The sequence below is a fragment of the Copadichromis virginalis genome, linkage group LG3 (assembly GCF_057382275.1).
Source record: "Copadichromis virginalis isolate Kocher_CV1m ecotype Utaka linkage group LG3, C_Virginalis_male_GT1.1, whole genome shotgun sequence".
NCBI classification, from domain to species: Eukaryota; Metazoa; Chordata; class Actinopteri; order Cichliformes; family Cichlidae; genus Copadichromis; species Copadichromis virginalis.
In genome coordinates this window covers 14,240,713-14,256,473 of record NC_140620.1, presented here as the reverse complement: position 1 = coordinate 14,256,473, position 15,761 = coordinate 14,240,713, and the positions used below count along the sequence as shown (strand labels likewise).

General features: G+C 47.4%; 2 protein-coding genes and 1 long non-coding RNA gene across 3 annotated transcripts; 1 reads left to right on the top strand and 2 right to left on the bottom strand.

The window, feature by feature from the left end:
• Positions 1-1,717: 1,717 nt before the first annotated feature.
• On the bottom strand, positions 1,718-6,180 carry LOC146712956 (uncharacterized). Its single transcript, XM_085445858.1, has 11 exons — positions 5,958-6,180; positions 5,682-5,860; positions 5,493-5,586; positions 4,741-5,097; positions 4,528-4,645; positions 4,362-4,453; positions 4,145-4,259; positions 3,673-3,774; positions 2,493-2,660; positions 2,212-2,367; positions 1,718-1,974 (listed from the first exon to the last, which is right to left on the bottom strand). The coding sequence occupies exons 1-11, from the start codon at positions 6,138-6,140 to the stop codon at positions 1,766-1,768; spliced, it is 1,773 nt and encodes a 590-aa protein (XP_085301984.1). The 5' UTR covers positions 6,141-6,180; the 3' UTR covers positions 1,718-1,765.
• A 397-nt stretch (positions 6,181-6,577) lies between these two features.
• On the bottom strand, positions 6,578-7,920 carry LOC146712955 (uncharacterized). The gene is made up of 3 exons (XR_014917471.1): positions 7,334-7,920; positions 7,173-7,241; positions 6,578-7,008 (listed from the first exon to the last, which is right to left on the bottom strand). It is a non-coding gene; the product is annotated as an uncharacterized LOC146712955 (long non-coding RNA).
• A 1,028-nt stretch (positions 7,921-8,948) lies between these two features.
• LOC146712954 (uncharacterized) lies at positions 8,949-14,615 on the top strand. Its single transcript, XM_085437206.1, has one exon. It carries the CDS (start codon positions 8,949-8,951, stop codon positions 14,613-14,615), a length of 5,667 nt encoding a protein of 1,888 aa, XP_085293332.1.
• Positions 14,616-15,761: the final 1,146 nt, after the last annotated feature.

Below are 15,761 nucleotides of genomic sequence, written 5' to 3'. Positions count from 1 at the left end.
ACTGTTACACCAAACTCTCTCACTTATAACATGATAAAGGCCTCTTACTCAGTGTCATGGATTTTCTATACTTTTGGGGACACAGGGCCAAAGTCTGAGGCAATAAGTCAGATCAAAGAAGGCAATGATTCTAAAATGGGAGTTTACTTATGTCATTATATATATCCAGGAATATGTGCCTGAGGATAGTTGTCATGAAATCAATATTAAATCAAAGTATTCCTTAATTACCACAGCTGACACGAGTTCTCCATAGCTGCCTGCTGTCTCAGGATCTGTCTCCAAAAAGGACCAGGGAGCGCTAACATGTTATGTTCTAAACTGATGAAGAAAATGCACATTAAACATAGTATAAACTTACTGAGTGAAGTAATGTCAAGAGGATTCCTTTAGCTCCTATTGGGTTGGTTCCTTGATCAATGCAATACAGAATCATTAATCTGGTTTTATGTAATGTCCTCAAAACATGTCAAAATGAGGCTCACTAGTCTGTGTGGCCTCCACATGCCTGTATGACCTCCCTACAACACCTGGGCATGCTCCTGATGAAGTGGCAGATGCTCTCCTGATGGATCTCCTCCCAGACTCCAGGACTAAAGCATCTGCCCACTCCTGGACATTTTGTGGTGCAGTTGGTGGATGGAGCGAGACATGATGTCCCAGATGTCCTCAATTGGATTCAGGTCTGGGGAATGGGCGGGCCAGTCCACAGCATCAATGCCTTCGTCTTGCAGGAACTGCTGACACACTCCAGCGACATGAGGTCTAGGATTGTCTTGCATTAGGAGGAACCCGGGGCCAACCGCACCAGCATATGGTCTCACAAGGGGTCTGAGGATCTCATCTCAGTACCTAATGGCAGTCAGGCTACCTCTGCCGAACACATGGAGGGCTGTGCAGCTCCCCAAAGAAATGCCACCCCACACCAAAACTGACCCACTGCCAAACTCATGCTGGAGGATGTTGCAGGAAGCAGAAGGTTCTCCACGGCATCTCCAGACTGTCACAAGTGCTCAGTGTGAACCTGCTTTCATCTGTGAGGAGGACAGGGCTCCAGTGGCAAAGTTGCCAATCTTTGTGTTGTCTGGCAAATGCCAAACATCTGGCACGGTGTTGGGCTGTAAGCACAACCCCACCTGTGGACGTCGGGCCCTCATACCACCCTCATGGAGTCCATTTCTGACCGTTTGAGCAGACGTGCACATTTGTGGCCTGCTGGAGGTCATTTTGCACAGCTCTGGCCTTTCTTTCCTACCCCACAGTACCTTCCCTTACCATTTGTTTCCTACTCTTTTACTTCTTCTTTGATGACGGTTGTCTTTCTAGATAAGCAATTTCATTTGCTCTGGGGTGAGTCAATGGCTCGGGTGCATTCTGGGACTGTCAGTTCACCAGTGTGCTGGCATGCTTCTTAACAAACACATCACTACAGCAAACATCTCAATTGTACTTGTTGATTTCTTCGACAAAACACTGAACAAAAAATTTACTTGTGAGTGTGCTGCCTGGTGCTTTTAAATTTTGTGATAATTTGAGCAGTCCAGAAAGCATCCCATGAATTAAATTATGTTATAAGAATTATGTTATATCTGAACATGTACACTAGTCATTAAATTAGATGGGAAATAATGATTCAGGGTAAACAACTGCACCAAGGAAATTCCATTTTACTTCTCAAAATGTAAAATGTCTGTTGAAAAATCACATTGAACAGAGATGTGATTAACTTTTTATTTTACCAAACATAACATCAATGATGACACAATCAGTCTTCATCAGAAGTGCTCAAATCACTCTCAGTGGCATCGTCTGGAATGTCCTCCTCCGAGTCCATTTCCAGGAGTGGTTGGTGGCTGAGGATTCTCTTGTACACGTCCTTTACTTTGAGCATTTCAGCTTTCAGTTCACTTTGTTTTTTTAAAACCAGGCTACAAAGTCCCTTCTGTGCATCCTCCGACATGCCAACAAAGGAGGCTGTAAAAAGAACAAAACAAATAAATATGAGAAAAGTAAAAAAAAACAAAAACAAAAAAAAAACCTCACCTCATAAACACAAGGAATTAGGATGCTGTAATTAAACATTTTTTTAAAAGGGGGAAGGCAGTGTTAGCTAGCAATCTAGATATAGGTAAAAGATCCAGTAAGACTTTAGCATCTGCTCTTATTTTCAATCGATTCATCAAAAAATTAATAAATAAATAAAGTGCTTACAGTCTGAGGAGATTGTCCCCAACACCACAGAACGCATTCGCAACACTGTCCAGTGATGCCGCATCTCCCTGCAAAGGATCATCTCCTCCTCTCTCAGGCGCCTCACAGCCATCACCTTCTCAAAGACCTTTCTCTTTGTCCGGAGGTCAGCAGCAGCTACAGTTTAACAACATCAGATGGGAAAACATAGCAGCATATTATGATTCAAGAACAAAACATTCAACTACTGCTCAGATACTGGGAGTTTGTTTAAAAAGGATATTTATAAATCAAGAGCTTACGTTCACTTGTGCTCTGCCAGGGCCAAACGTCGGTCTGCACGAGGGCATCACTGGATACGATTTGCTTTGTTGGTTCAGCGAGCTTGTTGTAGTCGTCAACAGCAGCCGCCAAGCGTTTCTTCTCAACTAAGATGACCTTGCGAATTCTGTGTCGCCTCTTGTTGCTATCTGTAAATAATCATAAAAAATTCACACCTTCACATGATGTATATTATGTGAAGGAAGGAAGTACATCCTCAGCCCAGCAGAGGATGTACTTCCTGAGGCAGCTGAAGAAATTCAACCTGCCAACACGGACGATGATGCAGTTCTACACTGCAATCATCGAGCCATCCTCACCTCCTCCATCACCGTGTGGTACGCTGGAGCCACTATCAGGGACAAACAGAGACTGCAGCGTGTTGTGCGCTCTGCTGAGAAGGTGATTGGCTGCAGACTCCCATCTTTGCAGGACCTGTACACCTCCAGGACATTGCGGCGTGCAGCTCGGATCTCAGCTGACCCTTCTCACCCTGGACACAGTCTGTTTGACCTGCTCCCCTCAGGCAGGAGGCTCCGGTCCATTCGCACCAGAACCTCTCGCCATAAGAACAGTTTCTTCCCCTCTGCTGTCGGACTCATGAACAATAACCATATGACTGTTCCCACCACTAACACATGACCCTACGCTGTGTCACTGCATCATTCCATGTTTGGCACTGATCACCACCTGCACTCATGTATATATCTTTCTACGCAGCACTTTTAATTCTTATTCTCATGTATATATCTCATGTATATCTCATGCATATATCCTTCTACGGAGCACTCTTAATTCTTATCTCATGTATATATCTCATGTATATCTCATGCACATATCTTTCTACGTAGCACTTTTAATTCTTATTCCTACTTTTATTTTTTCATGTCCATTTAATTGCAATTTATGACAGTATGTTTGCACTGAAGCACCGCAGCAATTTCCTAATGTTGTAAACCTGCTCAACATTTGGCAATAAACCCCTTTCTGATTCTGATTCTGATATAGTTACATTTTAATCTACACTCATCAATTTGTTTGCTAGAACAAATCACATCCAGCTTAAACAAACCTGGATCTGATTTTATTCTGTTTACAAAGTAGCTGCACAAGCTGTACAAACTAAGTATCAAACGGTCCGTTTCAAAGAAACTGTGACACCATTTTGTCTGTAAAGACTTTGTGTTCGCACTCTGATGATGACGACAAGCTCCTCTATTCGTGCCTGCAACGCTCCAAGGCTGCCATCAGTTTGATCACTTTCTAAGTGAGAGGAATATTAATCAGAATACAGGATGAGTAACAGTCACCAAACTACAGTGGACTCTGTGATCACTGACTTGATGACATTCATTATAAGACATCTGGAGCCTTCATGTGCTGCTATCTCATGATAATCATGAGATAACAAGTATGTTGGTGTTCAGGTTTATAAAACCAACTAGTACGATATCATTTCAACCCAGGTTCTATCCAATTTGATGAAACGCAACAACTCTGCCATAAATTTGCTTTTACAAGGCTTATTTTTCATTGTTTGTTGACACTGTCAGAAAGATCTTAACTCTAAGTTCTTTAATGAGGCCATGGTGGGTCCTGTTGTTATATACGAGTGCATTATATTAAGACTCACCTTCAGCCCATTTCTGCACATCGGCCACCCATTGCTGCAGCGTGTCGTCATCCACACCCAGCTCATTTCTGGTCGCATTCAGGCTCTCCACTTGTTCTCTAAGGATCCTTATGATCTAAGAATGCATTCATAAATGTCATTCATGTTGACATTAAAAGAGTACTGGTGTTTCCCCCCCATTACCACACACATTAAAATGGGTGTTGAAAAAAATGACCTTTAGATATCGCTGGCTCAAAGTGCGGCCCAGTTGTTCCACTTTCCTTTTGTTCCACCCCAAAGCCAGGAGGGTCAGCATGTCTGTTCGCCCTGCATTTCAGTTAGTATACAAATAAGAATTAATGAGCAGGAGACTGAGTGGAATCTCAGACATGGACACATACCTGCTTTAGACATGTACTTCGTTGTGATGGCCGCCCTAGACAGGAAACTGTTTACTTGTTCCACCTCTTCTCCAACTGTTGAACCGGCCCCATCCTGAAATGCACCTCCCCATTTGATCTATAGAAAGGAGGTCACAATACATGACTGCTGAATTCATTCAACCTTATAACAAAATGTCTCAAACTAATCCAAAACTACAAGCTGCAGTATACCTCGCATTTCCAAGTGTGAGCCTTTGCATGCATGACGGAGAGAAAAGGACGCATTGACAAGAGGTTCCTCAGCTCAGGGCACTGCTGAGCCACCTTGGTTAAATAGGGGAAATATTTACAGGCCACATCGGAGCAAAGGAACGTAATATGTCCTGGGACGCTAGCTGCCAACTTCCTCTGGAGAAAAAGGGGGTAAGCAAAGATCTCCCCTCGAAACATGTTCAATGCAGCTAAGAGGACTCCGTGGCGACAAACAGCTATTTCCATGCCCTCCTCATCCAACTTCCCAGTGGACTTTTTGGACGACTCCTTTGCTGCAGTCCAAGATGAAGATCCGCACAACCCTTTCCCCGGGACCTATACACTCAAAGATTTTAACATAAAAGACATGGCATGATTAAGCCCTATCACGGACAAACTTTTTAAAACAAATGCATAACAATTAGCTGAATTAGCCTTAAGTCACACGAGACCTCATATCTCCCCAGGACAGCACTGATAACACAAAATAAAAATCATGTTGTTTTTTTTAAATACACATGGTGACAAAATTAAGTAAACATTAAGATAAAGTAAAGTAAATAGTATTACGACAACACCAAGAGAAAAATAAAAAAAATATCGACCCATCCATATATGTCTACACACACACACACACACACACACACACACACACATGCACACACACGTATGTGTATATGGTTACGGCATTAACATCATTTTAACAAGATTAACGCATATGTGTATCTTACATGATTTGTGTGTCTCTGGATGTATTTCACAAACTCAGCAACTTCCTCATCTTTTTCAATGAAGACACCTTCAAAGTTCCCCTGCTCTGAAGTGCTGAACGAACACAGTGACAGTTGTTTGAAAAGAAACATTAAAATACATTTTTGTACAAATCCATATTTGATTTATATCCACAATGCATAACGTACCTTGCATTTGATTGAAAGCGATAAAGCTTGCGGTTTCCATCAACTGAGACGGCGAGCATGTCTGGAGTGCAGGCAGGGCAGCTAAAGCATGGCTCCTTGCACATCCTGTCCACCTCAAACTTTACAGCACTCCACTCCAAGAAACTTTTACTGAAGGCATCAGCTGATATTCGACCATTCTTTTACATAGAGGACATACAACAGAATATTCAAGGACAGTCATCATAAACATTGATTTGCACAATTTCCTTAAACTTAGCAAATTTAGAAACCCACCCTTCCAAAATGGGCTGTTCGTTCATCCAGCATTTTGACAAATGCCTTAAGTGACATCCCTGGTGCAGCCTTCTTAATGTCATAGAAAGACTGAAAGACATCCATTGAAAACAGGGTGCAGAAATTTAAGGTGCCAGGCCAATATCCACTACCCAGGATGTCCTTAACTGAGGGGGACCACATTAGGCCACAGCTGGTGCAGCTCACCACTGGTAGTGTAAGGTTATAACGGCCTTTAGAAAGGATAAGGATAAATTCAGTCATGGCTCAAAGCATTCATTTTTTTCATGTTGTTTTCAAATCGGTCTGGTAAATCCAAATGACCTTTGACAGGTGCCCACATATACTGCGGGCCGAGGGTAATTCAAACCAAGATAGCAATGCACAATTTGCAATAAAACCTCCAAACACATCTATTGTGTATGTAGTGTGTGACAAAAGGGCAACTTACCATTTATGGTTACAAGAGCCACAATTGCACCGGGTGAAACCTCAACGTTACCTGCTGGGCAGTCACACACATGGTCTGGCCTTTGCACAGGCAACAGCCGAACTAACATTAAAACACACAATATATATAAAAAGAATTAGAAATTAACTGATACACAATAAATATACAATAACAGCACCCACTCATAGTACATAGCAAGAAATGCATAAGACTTAAAAACCGTACCTATTGGCTTGTGAAACTCTGATGAAGGCTGCAAAAACCCTCCTGTTACTGCCTCTCTGTTGTGCAGGACAAAGCGTGTGTGAACTGCAATATCACAGTCAGCACAAAGGAATGGAAGAGGCAGGCAGTCCAGACACCTCACAACTACTTGTTTGCCACACTGACACACACGGTGTGACTGTGGATCCAGAGTAGCTAACATATTGTCTATAAGACAAGGCCTGGCCTCTTTCCACTTTTGCAAGGACACCATATTTCTGATCGCCCAGTGAGTAGCAGCTGACTCACACGACGTCTCACAAGTCATGGCTGCGTCCTCTTCTCCATCCTCCAACAACTGAAGGAGCTCCTGACGAAGCACCTCAGTTCCATACACTATACAGAAAAAAATATAAAGAAAGGAAGAAACTCTTCCACAAAGTGAAAAACACTCTAGGCAGTATGTTTCTTAGGACTCCACAAAAGCCCTGCCTAACTCAACTATAACAACAAATATAAAAGTAAACAGAAATCACAATATATACAAGAAGGTAAAGTACCTTTTGTTGGGTTGACACTGGCAACATAACTAGGTTCTTCACGTGGACATTGATGCTGCTCTCTGGACACTGAGGGGGGGGGGATGAAGAATATTTACTTACTGAAATTCTTTGGTGAAAACAAGTTGTGAGATAAAATCAATGGTTGCGTGAACACTGACCACGTGGCATGCAACTAGTACTTCGACTGGTTGATGGTCTTTGAGGAATAAAATCTCCCTGTCTGTCACGTTTTTTCCAGCGCACTGGTCTTGGCTGAGGTTCACTCCGTGCATCATTCTACGCAATTAACAAGGAAAAAAGGGAACACCTAAAATACAGTCTATGATTAAAGCAAAGATTATCAAACATCTTAAGTTAACCAACTTAATTTGACATAAACTTTAAAAATAAATTCAAATAACATAACGTTTACTCCGTACAAAATATTAGACAAGCGTGTTCCCTCTTTAACAACTGTTTCCACTAAAAATGTTACCTGCATATCTTGAAGGAGTTCGTCAGCAGCCTGAAGCTCTTCCTCCAGCTCGGGATCCTCTGAATCACTCATTTTCAAGCTAAAGAGGAAAGAGATTTTTGCAGAACTCAGTGACATAAACACATAACTAACGCAACTCAAATGATTTTCAGTCTTGGCGCTCCAGTTAACGTTAGCAATTAACGTTAGCATCATCAGTTTGTAAAGAGCTAGCAGAACTCTTAGCGCAAAAACTGCTTTACGCACCATGTGAGGGTATTTTGCAGCACACAAGTCCTTTAAAGGGACACCACACCATAACGGCTGTTACAGTACCCTTCCACGTTTTTATGTGATGCTGTGGGTTGTCAATTCATTCCAATATGAACCCGCTCACGGCGATCAGAGACGCTTCGAGCAGAGGCGCCAGCCATCCATTTACTCCAATAATAACCCCGTCACGGCGAAACATGACGCTGTGAAGCACAATCTAACTGGAGAACCGAGGACCCTCTCCGCCAACGGGTTTTTCTCCCTTATTTAATGCTTTCTTGTAATGACATCGTTAACATTTCTCAACAAAAACACGTGAAAGTATCACTGATAATTCAACAATAAAATCGCTTCATGTTGTGGCCATCACACAGTGTTTTCCAAACTGATTCACGATCTGAAAGTGCGCAGATTTAACGTACATAATCCTTTGTTAGGTTTATTATTTTCATTTCACACGTAAAACACATTTATAGATTCATTCACCACTCCTGTTAGTTTTGGATGTCGCTCAGCTCCAACCAATCAGACGCAACCTGTGTAAGCAAATGTTACAGGCATGGTCCTTTAAGGGTGAAGCCTGATGGGAAATGTATGCGGGTGTGTGTAGCGGAACTGCCTGTCGGGTGTGTGAGGGTGAGCGGAGAAGGAAAAGAAGAGTAACGGTTAACTACAGAAGAGACGAAGAGAAAGTTAATAAAAGGAATATAATAACTCCCTCGGCAGCCAAAGTTGTATCGGCGATGCCCGCTGTGAGTAAACTGTTTCAGCCCACTGTACGCGGTGTTCGTGCCTTGGAGGAGAAATAAAGGTTCAGTAAAGCAGTTTCCTACGCCTCCCTCGATCTTCTTGCTAGCGGAGTTGACCTGTATAGTAAGCTGTTGCCGGCTGCGAGTCAAGTAACTGCCAGAGGTTTCCTTACTACGGTTCGGGGCCGCGGATCTGGCGCGGTAACACTGGGGGCTCGTCCGGGATAAAACTCCGCAAAGCGCCGAGAGAGAGGGAGCGAACTTTCTTTTTCTCTTTTCCCTCGGACGACAGAGAAAATGGCGGCTCCGAGAGATGCTGAAGGGGATGGCATGGGAATGTACTTCAGTAAGAGCAGCAACCCATTTTTGCCAGAAACCCCAGAGAGTGGCACAGCTAATGTGGACCGTGCCACTTATGTAAACAATAGAATCCACAGCAGCAACCCCTTCATCACGGACATAGAGTTAACGCCAGCGGCGAGCATAGCAGCAGTCTATACGACGGAGTTTGAGGCTGCATGGCATCTCACCCCGCCACCTTCAGCTCACACCAACCCTTTCTTAACACCAATAGCGAAGCAGAATGCAGTGTGCAGTGAGTTTAAGCAGTTGCAGTGCTCAGACTGCGGAGGCCCTGGTAACACTGCATCTACACCGCTCACAGTGGGACAGCATGGCTCGCATGATCACCCACCTCGGATTGTTACATCTCGGCCATGCAGCCAGCCATTCACCGCCATGAACTGTACCTGCAGTGTCCCTAGAAAAACGCCGTTTACTGAGCCAGCGAAGCTACACATTATGCCGGGTATACCCCAACCTGCGCAGTACAGCTATGAAATGCCAGCTCAGGGCTATTTTTCCCCAACAACTCGCATGGCAATACCAGCACCAGATGGGGGGTGTGGGCTTTGCAAGCATGACCAGGGTCACAGTTCAAAACAAGCCATGCCAGGGCCACGCGGCTGTTTTCCTGGTGTAGTGCAAGACGGGGGTTTTGCAGATTGTAGTGCTGATGGACAGACGAGGGGCAAGGAGAAAATTCCCACATTACAACCAGACCATTTCGATGGGTCAGGGTCATGGAAAGACTTTCTCTATCAGTTCGAGACCTGTGCAAAGGCCAACTGCTGGACGGAGAACACCATGGCTGTCCAACTGAGATTCAGCCTGAGGGGCGCAGCTGGAGCCATAATCCACAAAAACCCCAAATCTGCTCGCTGGAGTTACCAGAGGATTGTGGAGGAGGTGGAGGCTGCCTATGGGCCATGTTCAGAGCATGCAGCAGCCATTGGCATTGAGCTACGGCAGAGAATCCGGAAACCAGGTGAGGCCCTGCACACCCTCAGAGATGATATATACGAGAAGGTTTCCATTGTGTATGCCAACCGCTCCGAGCTGGAGCAGGACTGCATTGCTGTAGAGATCTTCACTAATGCTTTGGCAGATGCTGAAATGGTCCAGAAATTGTTGGAAGAACAACCACGCACCCTGGCAAGAGCCTATGAAATCGCCCACAGGTTCGAGACAACGAAAAGGGCCGCCAGGGCAGTCACACAGCTTATGCAGCCAGGGCCACGAGTCTCTACAGCACAGGGGACCCGAACAGCTGCATTACGGGAGAGTGTTCATATGCTAAGTTATGAACCACCGGAGAGGGCCCAAAGACCTATCCAGCGTGGGCGCCAAAGCTGGAGCACATCTAACAGGTCAAGCAGGAAGGAGGCTGTTTGCCATAACTGCTCCGGCATAGGACATCTACAGAGGAACTGCCCCTCTCCTCGCTCACCTGCCCAAAAGCCTGTAAAAGCTGCTAGAGGCCCAGCCCCTGACCCAGGCACAGTGTTCCACAACGGAGGCCAAGATGTGATGTGTGTCCAGATAGCAATACAGGGACGGGAAATACGGGCCTTGCTGGATTCTGGTGCACGGCGGAATGTGCTGCCCCTCCACTATTTTAACACCATCCCCGCAGAGTCAAGACCTCAGGTGCAGGCATCCATTGCTCAGACTCTACAAGGCATTGGTCCAGAGGGATTGGCCGTTCTGGGCGAGGTCATCCTGCCTGTACAGGTGGGGAGCGGTGTTGAAAATGTAGACTTTCTTTTGGCCGACATGGCTGAAGGCACTGAAGTTATTCTGGGGCACCCTTTCCTGCAACAATCGTGCGCTTGCTTAGACTACGGCCGCCAAGAGATAACCCTGTTTAATGAAAAGATACCATGTTCTGGCGTGGGCCCTCGACCCCAGGTGCTTGTTGTTAGGGTGGCACGCACTACGGTTTTGGAACCAGGCTGCGAGTATGTGGTCCCCGGGTTTTCCAGCTCCCACTGTGCCGCCCATAGAGACATGATGCTAAGCCCTACAAAGGGCTTTGTGGAGAAGCACCAAGTACTGGTAGCTCACGCAGTTGTGCAACCTAGTAAACCCTCTAGCATCCCAATCAGAGTCTTTAACCCTGGGGCCGCAGCTGTCACCTTAAAGCGTGGTGCCGTGGCAGGGGTTCTTCAGCCCGTGCAGGTCCTGGAGGGATCGGGGGGTCGCCCACCAAGGGTCCTGGCAGCCCTCGAACTTAATGGTACTCCCCCTGCTTCTGTACCAAGCCATTTGCAGGCCCTTTACGCCGAGAGCAGCCCCGGTTTGACTCACGTTGCCCGCTACGATCTGGCAGGCCTGCTGAGGTCCTACAGTGATGTCTTCTCCACTGGCCCGAATGACCTTGGTCGCACTGGTGTTGTCCAGCATGACATCCTGACCACGCCAGGGCCACCAGTTAAGCACCCGCCGCGCAGGATGGCAGGGGACAAACAAATAGCGGCCGACCAGCAAGTACAGCAGAGCTTGGAGGCTGGGCTAGCTCAACCTAGCAATAGCGGCTGGGCTGCTCCAATTGTGATGGTGAAGAAGAAGGACCAGAGTCCCAGACTATGCGTGGACTATAGACCACTAAATGAGCGAACCCTTAAAGACGCTTATCCCCTGCCACGCATCCAGGACACCCTTGACACGCTTTCTACTGCCAAGTACTTCAGTACACTAGACCTGACTTCAGGGTACTGGCAGGTAGAGATGACCCCCAGAGCCCGAAAAGCAGCTGCATTTTGTACCCGTAAGGGATTGTTCGAGTGGAATGTGATGCCGTTTGGACTGTGCAACGCACCGGCCACATTCCAAAGGCTTATGGACAGAGTCCTGGCTGGGCTGCAGTGGGAGACATGCCTAGTGTACCTAGATGACATCATTGTCCTGGGCCAGGATAGCACCCAGATGCTGGAGCGGCTCGAGCAAGTGTTCATCAGATTGCGTGGAGCCAACCTAAAACTGAAGCCATCTAAATGCTGCCTGTTTCGGGAGCAGGTGGCCTATCTGGGCCATATCATCTCTGCTGGAGGTATTTCCACGGACCCCCAGAAAGTCCAGCAGGTGACGGACTGGCCTGCACCGCGGACCGTCACAGAAGTGCGTCAGTTTGTTGGCTTAGCCTCATACTACCGCCGGTTCGTGGAGGACTTTGCCACAGTGGCTAAACCCCTCCACGAACTCACTAAGAAGTATGCCCGTTTTAACTGGACTGCCGACTGCCAGGGAGCATTCCAGGAATTAAAAAGACGGCTTACGGCAGCCCCTGTCCTGGGTTACCCACTGGACCAGGGTGACTTCTTCCTCGACACTGATGCCAGCAATTGTGGGATTGGAGCGATTCTCTCCCAAGTGCAAGGGGGCGAAGAGCGGGTCTTGGCCTATGGGAGCAGGCGGCTGTCGGCTACCGAACAAAACTATTGTACGACCAGGCGAGAGCTTCTGGCGGTTGTGGCGTTCACTTCCCACTTCAGACAGTACCTGCTGGGTAGGCCGTTCACTGTCCGGACTGACCATAGCAGCCTCCGCTGGCTGACCAGGCTGAGGGAGCCCGAGGGCCAGCTGGCCCGCTGGTTGGAGAAGCTGGCAGAGTATAACTTCCAGGTGCTGCACCGACCTGGGAAAAACCACCAGAATGCGGATGCACTTTCCAGGAGACCCTGCCGCGCTTCATGCCCGTGCACACTCCCAGAGCCCACCATCAACAGCGACCGGTTCGAGCATAAAGGTGTGCAGTGTAACTTAGAGGACTGTGGTACCAGCATGACCCCCCCAGGGCAGCCCCCAGTGGGGGTAGTGGGGCCTGATGGTACCGATGGGAAAAGCCGGGTAGCAGAACCAGAGTGTGCACCCGTAGCAGCAGTGGACTGTTGTTCCAGTAGTAGCCACGACACCTGCCCAAATATCCACCGGGTGGATGAGTCCCATCACACTAGCTTGTTCAGTGGCTGGACCCCAGAACAGCTCTTGGCTAGCCAGAAGAACGATGTGGATATAGGCCCAGTTTGGGAATGGAAGGAAAAAGGGGAAGGTCGGCCCGTCTGGGCCGATGTAGCGGCATGCAGCCCCGCAACCAAAGCCTACTGGGCGCAGTGGAAGAGACTGTACCTAAAAGATGGAGTGCTGGTGAGGAAATTCCACTGTACAGAAAGTAATGTGTTTTTCCCCCAAATCCTTCTGCCTCACGCCTATCATCACTCCGTAATGCAGCAGATGCACGATGGCCCAGTGGGTGGCCACTTTGGGGCAGAAAGGACCCTGGCACGCTTGAAGAATAGGTACTACTGGTACAACATGAAAGATGATGTGACCCTGTGGTGCCGCACTTGCACCAGTTGTGCTGAAAGGGCGCGGCCCCCAAAAACCCCCCAGGCAGCGATGGGCACGGTACGTGTTGGCGCCCCCATGGAGAGGATTGCAGTCGATCTGATGGGACCGTTGAACGAAACAGAAAGGCATAACCGATTCATATTGGTGGTACAAGACTACTTCAGCAAGTGGGTGGAGGCTTATCCAGTCCCCGATGCACAAGCGCCCACGGTGGCAGGAAAGGTTGTTGCGGAGTGGGTATGTAGATATGGAGCCCCACAGTCTCTGCATAGCGACCAGGGCACCAACTTTGAGTCGGCTGTGTTCCAGGGGATGTGTGAACTGTTCGGAATCAAAAAGACACGCACCACGCCCTTTCATCCACAGTCCGATGGCCAGGTAGAGCGTTTTAATGCTACCCTGCAGAAGGCCTTAGCCACCACCGCGGAGCGCTGCCACTGGGACTGGGATATAATGATTCCCTATGCTGTCATGGCTTATCGGGCAACTAAGCACAGTTCCACAGGATTGACCCCAAACATGATGCTTCTGGGCCGAGAGATAACCGAGCCTATTGACCTGGTCGCGGGTCTGCCGGCCGACGACACCCCCAACTGCACTACACCACAGTATGTGGTGCAACTCAGGGAAAGGCTGGAGCTTTCCCACCAACTGGCACGGGAGGCTCTCGGGAAATCTGTTGAGCGCGCTAAGAAACAGTACGATAAGAATATCTGCCAAGTTCAGTATCCAGTCGGCGCTGCAGTGTGGCATCTGATCAAAGGGACCAAGAGAGTGCGGCACAAGGTTCGCAAGTTTCTGCCTTCCTATGAGGGCCCCTACTTCGTAGTGGGCCTGTTGGATGATTTAGTCTACTGCATTAAAAAGGGGCCCCGAGCAAAGGCTAAAGTGGTTCATCACGACAGACTCAAGCCTTATCACTCAAGAACGCCGCTGGACAACAGCTGGGTCTTCCAAGACTCCGACCAGGCAGCACCCACCGAGGTGCCTCCTCCAGCGCTCGACGAAAGCGATTCTGACATTGATTTCGGCCCCTTCGACTTGTGGGAGACCCCAGCTGGGGCAGATCAACCAGATACTGGTGCTTCCCTGAGAGCTGGCTCTCCGCCACCCACTCAAGGAGATGGTAGTGGGTTGCCAGCCAGCCCTGTTCAGCCTTACGTGGATGGGGCTGAAGGACCAGAACAGCACCCTTCCTTCAGGTCCACACCCCGTTCCAGACCACAGCGTGTGCGGCGGGCGCCGGACATGTTTGGTGACTGGGTCAGTCACTAGGCTAGTATGTCCTAACTGAGTCGGGGTGTAGGCGGATCGCTGCCCTGCTCAGTAGTTAAAAAAAAAAAAAAAAAAAAAATTGTTCATGTTACATATGTTAAGTGATATGACTGTTGTAAATTGAGTTGTTACAGGGGGCTATTCTTACGTGTACTGTTGGGCTTGTTTGTCTTGCTGTTTCCTGGCAACATGGCTGTCGACGGGCTGCAAGTTATTGTTTGAACTGTTTATACTAATGAGGTAAAGCTGGATATAGGGGTAAACGTTCAGCTGTAGTGCCTTAATGTCTTTCTTTATGAATACTGTCTATGTGAAGGGCGGGATATGGACATTGACTTACACCCTCCTCAAAGTGAACCCTGTACATCCTATGTTTTCTTGTGCTTAAAATATGGACAGTTGTCTACTTCAAGATTGTTCCATCCTAAGGATCGCCATTTTTGGACTGGGGGCACGAATGCTGTATGTTTCCTTGTTAATGGGGGGTTCATGTGCTGGAATGATGTTAAGGGTTTAATTATCATCCAGAGTGGGGGTAGTGTTACAGGCATGGTCCTTTAAGGGTGAAGCCTGATGGGAAATGTATGCGGGTGTGTGTAGCGGAACTGCCTGTCGGGTGTGTGAGGGTGAGCGGAGAAGGAAAAGAAGAGTAACGGTTAACTACAGAAGAGACGAAGAGAAAGTAAATAAAAGGAATATAATAACTCCCTCGGCAGCCAAAGTTGTATCGGCGATGCCCGCTGTGAGTAAACTGTTTCAGCCCACTGTACGCGGTGTTCGTGCCTTGGAGGAGAAATAAAGGTTCAGTAAAGCAGTTTCCTACGCCTCCCTCGATCTTCTTGCTAGCGGAGTTGACCTGTATAGTAAGCTGTTGCCGGCTGCGAGTCAAGTAACTGCCAGAGGTTTCCTTACTACGGTTCGGGGCCGCGGATCTGGCGCGGTAACACAAAGGATGATGGGAGAACGGAGAGACCCATTTATAAGAATAAGAAAATGAGGCGGAACTGATTGATTCTAATGCAGGTATGTAAAAAATACATATATTTAAAGTAATACCTTGATGTGTGTTTCAAAGTTTGTTTTTTCATAAAAGCTTCAAACAAACAGAGGTGACTGAGCTCGGAAACGGTGTAATGTATTTAAAAA

What these genes read in the sequence shown, in the direction of transcription:
- LOC146712956 (XM_085445858.1), bottom strand. Translation starts at nt 6,140, where the DNA reads ATGTGGTCCCCCTCAGTTAAGGACATCCTGGGTAGTGGATATTGGCCT. An exon ending in CGCTTTCAATCAAATGCAAG is followed by an intron (nt 5,587 to 5,681) that starts GTACGTTATGCA and finishes GTGTTCGTTCAG; the next exon opens with CACTTCAGAGCAGGGGAACT. An exon ending in CTCACACTTGGAAATGCGAG is followed by an intron (nt 4,646 to 4,740) that starts GTATACTGCAGC and finishes TCCTTTCTATAG; the next exon opens with ATCAAATGGGGAGGTGCATT.
- LOC146712954 (XM_085437206.1), top strand. Translation starts at nt 8,949, where the DNA reads ATGGCGGCTCCGAGAGATGCTGAAGGGGATGGCATGGGAATGTACTTC.